At 51.4% G+C, this 11,778-nt stretch overlaps 1 protein-coding gene across 5 annotated transcripts in view; it reads left to right on the forward strand.

Annotated features, from left to right (window-relative positions):
* Positions 1–11,778, forward strand: part of PPARGC1B (PPARG coactivator 1 beta) — a 114,791-nt gene that overhangs the window by 72,324 nt on the left and 30,689 nt on the right. For 4 of the 5 annotated variants that reach the window (XR_009563492.1, XR_009563491.1, XM_060296435.1 and 1 more), the window contains exon 2: positions 6,821–6,994. Coding sequence is in view for 3 of the 5 variants with exons in the window: in XM_060296435.1 (XP_060152418.1) it covers positions 6,821–6,994 (174 nt within the window). In the remaining 2 variants the exon portion in view is untranslated. Of the gene's footprint in view, positions 1–5,915; positions 6,033–6,820; positions 6,995–11,778 lie in introns of all 5 variants that reach the window. The other variant, XM_060296437.2, reaches the window with a different exon arrangement.

Consider the following 11,778-nt stretch of genomic DNA (forward strand, 5'->3'; position numbering starts at 1 on the left):
TTTTTTTTTTGTGGTACGCGGGCCTCTCACTGTTGTGGCCCCTCCCGTTGTGGAACACAGGCTCCGGACGCGCAGGCTCAGAGGCCATGGTTCACGGACGTGGGATCTTCCCGGACCTGGGCACGAACCCATGTCCCCTGCATCGGCAGGCGGATTCTCAACCACTGCGCCACCAGGGGAGCCCTCTCTTTGCTTCTTGACTCTGCATTCCCTGTGCTGGGCAGGCTTTTCCCAGGTGGGAGCAAAGATGGCTCGCAGCGTCTCCAGAATTAAATTCAGCCAGCTCAGCACCCTTGTCCACGCGCTCCAGCACATTCCTGGTGTTCACTCTGACCCACCCCTGTGAACCAGTTGCTGTGGTCACTGGATGAGACCCTTTAATTGGCCAGACTGTGCTTTACCTGGACCACCTGGATTCGGGGGAGGGATGACTTCCCCAAGGAGATCAGTGGGCTGCCACCATTAGGAAGGGGAATGGGTGGGAGGCCAGCCAAATAACAGACGTAGGAGGAGAAAAAGGAAAACATCTGTATAATGAAATGGCTTTGTGGGGACATCATGAATACTTACTTCACTTCCTTCCTAGAAGGCAAGTAGCGGTACAGGGTCATAGGTCTAGAGCAGACTGGGTCTAATGAATCAGCAGCGGCTGGTAAGGCTCTGGGTTGCGAAGGCTCGGGGCTCAGTGGGAGGTAGAGCCGTGTTTGGTTACTGGTATCCGCCAAGTTAGGGAGGCGGGAAAGGTGAGCCCAGTGCCAGGTACCTACCACCCTATCAGATCTCATGCCCAGGCCAGTCTGGGCATTCCTAACAGTAATTTAAAGGGAAAACTTGCCCCAGACCATCAAATACAACTTCTTGTCAGTGAAGGATGCTTTGTAGGGCAGTACTTAGGGCATCCAAGATGTCAGTGAAGAAGTGTGTGAGGCCTGGGTGGGAGCCCTGCTCCCCCCCCTCCAGGGCAGGCCCGGAGAGAGCCAGCGTGGTCTGGCTGTTAGGGCAAGATCGCCCGCCAAGAGAAGCCGCGAGCGATGGTAACACTGGAATGGGGGCTGGTGGAGGTTGAAGGAACATAGGATTGAGGGCATCCGCGGGTTTAGGACTGAGCAGATGGGTCATGAAGCACTGACCCTCTGAGATGTCCTGCTTTCCCATCAGTCAAGTGGGGACGTTGACCACTGCCTACTTCCCGTATCTTGGGAAGGCACCAGTGAGACCATAGCTGTGAACATCACTTGAATGTCTACTATAAATGCTGTATCTGTGACCACCATTCACGGGGTGTCTGACACGTGCCAGGCTCCTGACCTGTGATGTTTTATCTTTCTAAGAACACCGTGAGATAGGATTCTTTTTTATTATCCCCATTTTGTCAATAGAAACTAAGCCGGCAAAAGTTAGGTTCCTGACCACAAATGATTAATGTTAGTAGCCAAGCCAGGCCTAGCCCTTTATCCTTCTTCTCTAGGCCTCCTTCCATTTCAATACAGACCTTCTCTCTGCGTCTTTGTCTCTCCCTCTGTAAAGCCTATGTGGATCACAGAAACTGGATAAGTACAGTACGGAATTGTACTTGCAGATGCTTGCGCAAGAGGGGTCCGTAGGATCTTTGTGTTTGATGGTCTGTTTTCCAGAGGGGGCAGTGAGAACCCGAGAGAGGAGGTGACCCACTGAAGGATGCATAGTGAGTGGGGGCAGGCCCAGAACCCAAGTCCTGTTAGTGCAGCCCCCCCTCCCCCTCTCCTGCTCCTTCCACTCAGTAACTCTGAGAATGTGCTCTGGGCCAGGCACTAAGCTAGGTGATTTGCTGATTGTAGTCGGTGAAGTGGAGCCACCAATTTTTCCTGAAGATGCACTCTTTCTTAAACAGGGAATCGATCTGTGACAAGATAGCCAGGCTTCCGGTGAAGCAACTTAGAATCTGGATGAAGCACCATTAATCCACTGCCGGGGCGTTTTATCTCCCTGGCTTGGGGCAGCTACAGCCCGTTCAGATCAGCAGTGTAGTGTCCCTGGAGGAATGGATACAGAAGGTTCTGCAACCAGAGGGGGGTGTCCCGAGCGTGTCAGGGGTGTGAGCAGACTGGTGGTGGGGACCACAGGGGCCTGTGCATGCGGGGCTGGTGCGCAATGCAGCACATGTGGCCCCAGGCCTGTCCCTGCTCAGCTACAGACTAGCCCTGTGACTTAGGTCTTTCTCAGACTTTTCCCAAAGCTCCATCTCCCCAACCATAAATGGGAATAAATGGTCTTAGACGTTCCTTCTCACGTTCAGAAGCAGGATGTCGGGCAATGGCACAGGCTTTGTTAGGGAGCCAGGAGACCTGGGCTTTGAATCTCAGCTTTACCTTTCTGGGACCCTGGGTGCTATGGGTAGAATTGTGTCCTCCATACAAAGGTATCTTGGCATCGTAAGCCCCAGTACCTCAGAATGCGACCTTATTTGGAGATAGGGTCTTTACAGAGGCAATCAAGTTAAAATGAGGTCATTAGGGTGGGCCTAATCTAAGGGGAAATTTGGACAGAGACGGGCACATGTAGAGGGAAGGCAACGGGAAGAGACACAGGGACAAGATGCCATCCACTAGCCAACCAGAGAGGCCTCAGAAGGAGCCAACCCTGCCAGCATCTTGATCTCAGACTTCTAGCCTCCACAACTGGGAGGAAAAATATTTCTGTTGTTTAAGCCACACTGTCTGTGATGTTTTTTTAACGACAGCCCTGGCAAACTAATACGAGTGACTGGATCTCTGAGTTTCCTGATTAGTAACATGGGGACAGTGACCCCCGCCCTGTAGCGTCGTTATAAGAATCTGCTGAGAGGATGTATATAAGACACTTAGTGTGGCCCTTGGCATATAGAAAGTGCTCAGTAATAGCAGTGGCTTAGCCTGTGCTGTGACCCCCCTACCTCCCATTCCATGGGTGGGTCCTGCTGGGGCTGCCCAGTACAGAACAGGAAGGCCTCAAGTCAGACCTTTCAAAAGAGAGCTGGGTCACCCAAGGCACCGCTTCAAAAGCCTCTCTAAATATGGAGAGGGCCAGAGAAATCACTATTAATGCAATGCTTAATGGTTTTTAGCTGGAGAGTGGCCTCAGCCGTAATTGACAAGGCCTTGAAGCTGAGGTTTCTTTTTTTGTTGTTTTTTTTTTTTTTTGCGGTACGCGAGCCTCTCACTGCTGTGGCCTCTCCCGTTGCGGAGCACAGGCTCTGGACGCGCAGACTCAGCAGCCATGGCTCACGGGTCTAGCCGCTCATGTGGGATCTTCCCGGACTGGGGCACGAACCCGTGTCACCTGCATCGGCAGGCGGACTCTCAACCACTGCGCCACCAGGGAAGCCCGAGGTTTCTTTATTTTTATGCCCTGGGTACACTTTGAGTATGTCAAGCTGCTCTGGGTAATCATTAAGTGCAGTAGTCATGGCCACTTGATGGGCATTTTGTAAAGGAGGTGGCATGGCTTTCATGGGAAGGACACTCATTGGATAACCTTGAGCAAATCCATTATCCTCCTTGGGCCTCAGTTTCCATAGGTGCAAAGTGAAGTAGGTAGACCAACCTGTGTCTGTGAAGGGCTAGAAGTTGAGTCTAAATTCCTTGCACGCACGTGCACTGTGCACACATCTCCATAACTAGTTCTTGAAGGGGCATCGGTCTCCCGAATTGTCCACAGAGACTTGCATGGACAGCCTCTCAGGGCTGCTGGTTCCTGGCTGCTCTGGGATTCTGGAACTCTGATTTAAAAGCTGTTTCTAAAACTCAAAAAGCAAGTCCTGTAGAGGTGGCTGCTCTGAGTTACTAGCACGGGCTGGTTCTAGAACATATAGAGAGAGCTCCCCAGAGAGCTTATAGCTGGGGCTTTGCTGGCCAGGGAGGCCCTAGCTGCCTAGCATCCTTGTCTGTCGACTTTTGGCCTTCCCTCCTGCTCCACAGGCCCTCAGTGCTGTCCTCCCAGCCCCACCACCTGCTCCTCTCCTGGATGTTACACCAGCCTAACCCATCTGCCTGCTTCCCACCCCCATCACACTTGGCGCAAAACCCAAATCCCTTCAATCCCTACCTGATCCGGCCTCCACCCGCCTCTCTGAAGGCATCCTCTCCCTCCCCCTACTCCAGGGCTGAGCTGCAGCCTCACTGGCCTTTGGTCAGTACCCCATTCTCTAGGCTTGGTCCCCACCTGGATCTTTGACTTTGCTGGGTCCTCTCTGCCTGGAAGCTGCTTCTCCACATTTTCCACTGCCTGGCTCCTCCTTCAGGTCTCAAACCAGATGTCAGCTCCTCCAGGAAGCCTTTTGTCACCCTGTCTAAGTAGATTCCCCTCCTTCTCTTGTCCTCCGTCAGTGCACCTGGTTTGTTTCTTTTGTGGCACTAGCACAATCTGTAATGAAATATTTATGTGTTTTCTTCCCCCATTGAGATGTCAACAAATGAAGGAAAGAACTGAGTCTTAAACATCACAGTGCCTGACTCACGGTAGCACTTAATAAATGCTTGTAGTCCCCCGCTATCATGCACGCCTCAAATTTAAATACTAACAACACCGAGTACTGTTGAGGGCGTGGAACAATAGAAACTCATACGGCTGGTGGGAGTGTGCAACGGCACCACCACTTTGGAGAGCAATTTTGTAGTTTGTTTTTTTTTTTGTGGTACGCGAGTCTCTCACTGTTGTGGCCTCTCCCCTTGCGGAGCACAGGCTCCGGACACGCAGGCTCAGCGGCCATGGCTCACGGGCCCAGCCGCTCCACGGCATGTGGGATCCTCCCGGACCGGGGCACGAACCCGTGTCCCCTGCATCGGCAGGCGGACTCTCAACCACTGCGCCACCAGGGAAGCCCAATTTTGTAGTTTTTAATCAAGTCACACATACGCTTACCATATGACCCAGCAATTCCACTCCTAGAGATTCACCCAGGGGAAATAAAAACATAGGTCCACACAAAGACTTGTACACACGTATTATAGGCTTGTTCATCACAGCCAAAAACTAGAAACAAACCAATCATCCGTCTAGAACAGTCAAGACCACTGTACCCCCATAGTCCAACTGGGCAGGGGAAGATTCGCAGCCCCAGGAGGGGGCTGAGAATCCTCACTGGAGTGACGCAGGACTTAATATTCATGGATGTTGAACACAAGTGGATTGGAGAAAGACCGGGCAGATGGAGGGCAGGCGTGGTCAGGGATGTCCCTGGAGACATACTCTCTGGGTACCGTGCTGCCTGACCTGAGAGCAGGGACTGACCGCTTGGGAGAACCCAGCCCCGGTGCTGCCTGTGTGTGCAGGATTCTTGCAAAATGCCAATTAAGACATTTGACCCAAATTCGGATAAAAGCCTTTTTCCTGTGTCAAGTTGAGCTAATAATATACATTTATTCATAATTTATGAGGCCTAGTAAGTGGGAACAATTAAGGAAAAGGTCTGGATAAAACCTATTTCTCTTAAGTGTCACACAAGCCTGTCTCTGTTCTCTAAAGAGGTTCCACCCTCCTCTGCCTGCCATGAAACTCTGTTGTTCTTATTGTTTTTAAAAATTTGTTGTCATTACTGCTCGCTACCATTTATTGAGCAACTTACCAAGCCAGGCTACGGCACTGCCTCCTTTAATATTAACTGTATGAGACAGTTATTGTTCCATTTTACAGATGAGACAGTTGAGCTTCAGAGAGGTGAAGGGACTTGCCTAAAGCATCACAGCTGGCGAATGGGGATTATGATTCAGGTCTGCCAGACCCCAGTGCCTGTGGTGTCCTGTTTCTGTGTTAGCCTCCCCACTCAGGCTGTTTCTGCATCTGCAAGGCAGCCCTTCTGTTGGTAACTGTTAAACTTGGGAGACCAGAGTGAGAAGGTGACTACCTTCTGAGTCCACAGGTCTGGGGTTAGGCCTGAGAATCTGCATTATTTCTTATAGGTTCCCATGTGGTTCTGCCCCTGCCGGTCCTGGGACCACCCTCTGAGAAGCATCAGTTCGGTCGGTACTGTTACCAGGTCCTCCATGACTCCCTTCTACCCCACCCACCACTGGCAGGTGGGTTTATGGCCTTCTAGACCTTTTCCTGTGTACTGGCACAGTATTCTCATACGTATTATCGTGAGAAGTGTGTAGCTTGAGTCTGTCCCATTCTCTTTACACGTGTGGGGTAATATCTTACTTGCTGATATTCTGCAGTTTAGTATTTTATTTAACATGCCATGGAGAACATGCATAACGGCCTCATTCTTTTCAACAGCACTGTTTTATGATATAGGTGATTATAGCTTTACTTACCTATTGTCTACTGATGGGCGGTCTTTCACACTTTAGACATTACAAATATTCCTGGGAACATGGGTGAGTGTTCTTCCAAAACATAGCAATCATTCAATGATGTCATCTCTTGTTATTATTGCTTTTTGTTGTTTCATTATTCATATAGAGGGGTTGTTGCCTTCCGCAAATCCCCTTTCAGGTGGAAGCAGTTGTATAAAGGAATAGATCTCTATTTATAGGTTGTAATAAAGTTTTCAACAAAATATTTCTGGTAAGAGAATAGAGGTGCTATGCGGGCAGGGCTTTGAGGGGTGTATAGGAGTGCAGAGGAGGTGGGGACGGAGCAGCAGGAAGGGGGATTTGTACTGCCAGGGCCTGACTTAGCTCATGGTAGGTTCGACAGTTGCAAGAGGATGCTGCTTTACATTTCTTGGTCGCTTGGCAAAATCAGGCCTCGGACAAAGGCAGCCACAGGTTCAGACTGGCAGCATCCTGAGTAAGAGGGTCCCTGCTGGGGTCTAACCAAACTCAGCTCTGACCCGCCTCCTTCCTTCCTGTCTCCTCAGGGCGGGGGATCTGGGGAGGAGCAACTCTGCGCTGACTTTCCGGAGCTAGACCTCTCCCAGCTGGACGCCAGCGACTTCGACTCGGCCACCTGCTTTGAGGAGCTGCAGTGGCGCCCGGAGAACTCCGAGACCGAACCCAGCCAGTACAGCCCCGACGATCCGGAGCTCTTCCAGGTATGCCCTCTGGAACCTCGCTGCCTCTCTCTCCCCCTAAAAGCCCGGCTCTGCCCCGAGCCATCTTCTTCTACACTTGCTCATGCAAAGAAGTCTCATCACCAAAGCTCTAGGGACCCTGTCTCTTGTCCCGGGTCTACACTGGATCTTGGGCAGCTCTTGCCCCCTTGCCAGGCTGTGTTATCGCCCCTGGGAAGTGAGGGCGCGGAAGAGCTGCTCTCTCTATGCCCCCGGTCAGAACCGAGGCCCTCTGTGAGCCAGAGCGGGTTCCAAGGCCTCCCTTCCCTGTATGGTCACAGTGAACTCTCATTCCCACCCTGTGCAGCAGGTGAGATGATTGCCCCATTTTACAGATGAGGAAACTGAGGCTTGAAGAAGTTTAGTCACGGGCCCAGGGTGATTTACCTTGTCGGTAGCTGAACTAGATTTAAACCCAGTTTGCCTGTCTCCTGAGCCAGAGCTTTATAACCATGCTGACGCCATAATGGGAGTGACTCACATTCTCTGTGGCAGGACTGTCCCTGTTTGTGTATATTAACTCGCTTAATTTTCTTAACAACTCACACACAGGAGTATAGTTATCTCCATTTTTCAATTGGAGCCTAGAGGTTCCTTAAAAAGAGGCAGTGCCAAGAACCGCAGTGCATATCTACGCATCTGCCTCTGTTCTCAGCTTTGGAGGCACATTTCCTTTAAGAAGGCCTCGAACACGGGGTAATGTGATGTCTGGGATTTGCATCAGAATAAAGCAATCCCTACATGCATTTGCGTTTGTGGGTGTGGGTGCACGGCATGGAGGGTAATAAGTGAAATATGATTGGCCACGTTGAAGCTGGGTGATGGGTACATTTGGACTCATTATTCTTTCCTTGAAATATGCTCCCCTATAAAGATTGGGGGAAGAAGCCATAGCTCCCTGTGTCTGTCTGGCAGGATGATGATGATGATGATGTCTGGCAATATAATAATAGCAATAGCGACAACAATAATAATAACAGACCATGTGCCAAGTCAGTGTGCCAAGAGCACCATCTCAAATAGTACTCCTGACAGATTGTAGCATTCCTTCTAGAAATGTTTATGGAGCTCCCTGTATGTGTCAGACACTGTGTTCAACAGTGGACTCTATGGTCTAGAGGGAAGACTGACCCTAGATCAGTTAATACATAAACCAACAGAGGTCACTTGTGACATGGGCACAGTAGGAATAAACCTGGGATGAGAAGAGCATCTAAAGGCTGGGTGGTCAGGAAAGGCCCTTCCGAGGACAGATGCTTCGGCTGAAGGAGGAGGAGGAGCCACATGACGAGTGATGATCACAGAGCTAGGAAGCAGGAAAGCTCGCTGTGTTGGGACCCGAAGGGCTGGAGCGGTAGCTAAGGGGACGGTGCCAGGAAGTAGTTGGGGGGTGGAGGTGGGCTAGGAGGGGCCAGATCATGCAGGCTCTTCCGGGCCATGTTAAGGAGTTGGATTTTTCCCAAGATTATTCTAACCTGTCCGTAGAAAAACTATTAGTAACCCATTTTACAGGTGAGGAAAGTGACGCTCAGAGAGGTTAAGTAACTTGCCCAAGACCATACAGTTAGGAAGGGTCAGAGTGTAGACTCTAACACAGGACCCCAAACCCCTCGCTGTTGTATAACCTCTTTGCCAACCCTATGACGATCAGCAGGGCTGGGCTCTAATTCTGGCTCTTTCCCAGGATGTCCATTCTTTCTCACAACAATGGGGTTAACTACGCTGTGCCACCTCCTCCCTCAGAGGGGGCCAACTTCCAGGAAATGCTTTCAGGTTATGGAGAGGTGATGAGTGAGAGGGGTTTAGATGCTGCGGGGAGACCATCCCCACCTAGATGGTACAGGCCTCACCTACTCAGAGACTGGCCAGACCCACTAGTAAGCTCCTGCCAAGGTCCTACTATGTGCATGAAATGGTCTCAGACACAAGTCAGCCTTGGTATGGCCCTTGGGCTCTTAGCACAGCAAGGAAGGCAGGAGAATCTTCACAGATGGTTAATGAGGCAGAACTCTGCCCACCCAGCCCCTCTCCCCTTCATGGCCCGCACTCCACCTCTGCTGCACCCATACACACCGGGTGCGCCTCTGTGCGCCTCTGCGGTGATTATGTGATTAGTGCCTGATTCCTCCCTGCCCCCCTCCCCCATCATAAACCCCCTGAGCTTGGGGGCTGATACAGCGTTGTGCACTGTTATATCCCCAGGGCTCTGCATGGAGCCCGGCACTTTCTTGGGGCTTAAAAAATATTTATCATATGAATAAATCCTTTGACACCCAGCTGTCATGTTAGCCCCTCCTAAGGCAGGTGGTCAGTGACTTCCTCTCTGGGCTCCCATCCTGTGTACATGCATGCCTGTGACCTTCAGGCTTCGAGCTCCTTGAGGACAAACAGAGTTTTGTTCTTCTGTGGGGCCCTTGTGCATTGAAAAGACTCAATCATATGTGTTGAATGAAGAAACTGATTGTAATAGTTTCCTTCCTGCCAAGGACCAGACACGACCCATTCCAGAGTCCTTGAGCTGGGATACAGGGACAAGAGGTTCTAATACCCCTCTGCCACTAACTGGGACAGCGTCCTTATCTGACCAGTGGCAGTCATAGAGCCATGCTGCCTTGTGTCAGAGCCGTGTTCTCACAAGTCAGGTGGTACCATCACTATGGAAACAGACAGAGTGGAGAACAGCTACCCTTACAAGAGTTGACAACTGCTTGGGGGCAGGGACAGTGCCTTCCGTTTCTGTGTGCCCAGAGTCCTAGGGCCAGGGTCACAATAGGCTAAACTTAGTAAGTATTTTTGGAGGAAGCAGGTGTTTGGTTCTATCACCGTGTGCTACGTGGCCTTGGGCTAGTAGCTCCTCACTGTTGGGCCTAAGTTTCCCCAGGTGAGAAATGAGGAACGAGCATGGATCAGATCAATGATTCTTACTCTGTTGTAGGGAGAGAGTCCCTGGGTCCTGTTAGACCCTGATGACATCTGTGGACCCACCCCCAGAAAAAAGGAAGGGAAGCTGATTTCCGGGGTTTCCTGCACCCCAGTTAAGCCCTGGAACGGCAGATGATCTCTGAGTGTTCTTCTGGCCCCGATAGCCTAAATTCTGTCCTGTGTCCTTCCTTCAAGCTCCTCTAGGCACCCAGAATGAAGCGTTCTCCCTCAGGTTTCTTGCAGGTTCCTTTTCCTTCAGCCTAAGAGAGCTCAGGAAGGTTGGGGGTGGAGCAAGTCTATTAATATCCCTTCCTCAGCTGATTAACTCTCCATTAATTTGCACTTTGTTTCTAAGCGAGCCGGGAGAGCTGAGCTAACGGGCCGGAAGAGGAGAGGGGCGGCTCCCTGTGATGTATTATCCTAGGGTGCTGATGGCAAGATGCCGAGAGCATGAGTGGACTTTCTTCCCAGACAGGGTCAGGACCCCCAGCCCTGTCTGGCTGTTCCAGAGCTGGAGCAGCCCAGGGAGGGCTAAGGAGAGGGCGGGGAGACCTTCTGTCAGTCATTTTGTTTTTACTCAAGCTGTTGGGGCTCCTTGGGGTCTCTGCCATCTGGCATTCCTTTCAGTACCATGCCTGGCACCTAGTGAGTCCTTGACCATCCTCCCCAGCCCCTCCTGACTTGCTGTGTGACCTTGGCATGTCTCTTTCCTGGACCTTCATTCCCCCCAACCCCAAAAGAATGGCAAATAGGCTTCCTCATGAGTTCCAACTGAGACGTATCAGCAGTGTTGCCTGGAGGGTTGTGGTCAGAAAGGTGGAAGGGCAGGGTGGGGGGGAGGGATGGGGACAGTAGCACGCAGGCTGCATGTTTGACATCCCTGGTCACTACGTGATCCCTGAAGGTCCTTCCAGCTCTGATAGTTGTGATAATTCGGAATATCTCTGGGCCATGCTTCTCTCCCTGTGAAAGAGGGAACCCTCATTCCATCCAGTGCTGATGACATCATTTCTGAATAACTTCCCTCTAGAATCTGTTTTTTGAGACACTAATCTCAGTGTCTCCCCAGTGGTCAGAGTTCATTGTTTGGTTCACTTATTCTTCCATTCAGCAAATCTGCCTGGAGCCTCCCATGCCCCAGGCACTGAGCTAGACCCAGGAACATTGCACAGAGCCCTTGTGTCACTGCCTCCAAACTGGCCTTCCAAGCAGCCTTTGGAGGGAAGCCAACCAGGGATCCTGTCTTCCCGTTGACCAGAAATCAGCAAGGCTTAGAAGAGGGAAATGACTTGCCCAGGATCACCCTGTCAGTGGCAGAGCTGCTGCCACGGTCAGCCCCAAGAGTGGTCCTTGAGCCCCAGCTCCCAAGATCTTAACTCCCCATCAGGCTGGGCAGATTGCTCTGGGAACACAGGGTTGGGATTCTGGCCTGAGGATGGGGATGAGAGGCTGCCACTTGAGCCCGATTGCATTCCCGAACCAGAGTTCTTGGGCCTGGATCTGCCCTTGGACTCCCATCCCCGGGGCCCAGGTCAGGCTCAGCCAAAACCTCTTGACCTTTTCTTTTATTCTTAGCTCTGTTCCAAAATCACAAACACATTTTTTCTCTTCTCCCCATGTCCCCCCTTCGAATTACTCAGCTGCTGCTCCGGCTGCAAGGACTGGAACAGATTTCATGCAGCCAAAAGGCCGTCACGACAGGGGTATTTCGAATGAACTTCCTGAAGAAAGGATAAACATCCTGACCTGGGATGGGAAAGAGTGCTGGGGAAGGCATCATGTGACAGAACTGCCTCCTGCCAGAACAGGCCCAGCAGCCGGGGGTTACTGAACGAGGTGCTCGG

The sequence above is a fragment of the Globicephala melas genome, chromosome 3, assembly GCF_963455315.2.
Source record: "Globicephala melas chromosome 3, mGloMel1.2, whole genome shotgun sequence".
Lineage (NCBI taxonomy): Eukaryota > Metazoa > Chordata > Mammalia > Artiodactyla > Delphinidae > Globicephala > Globicephala melas.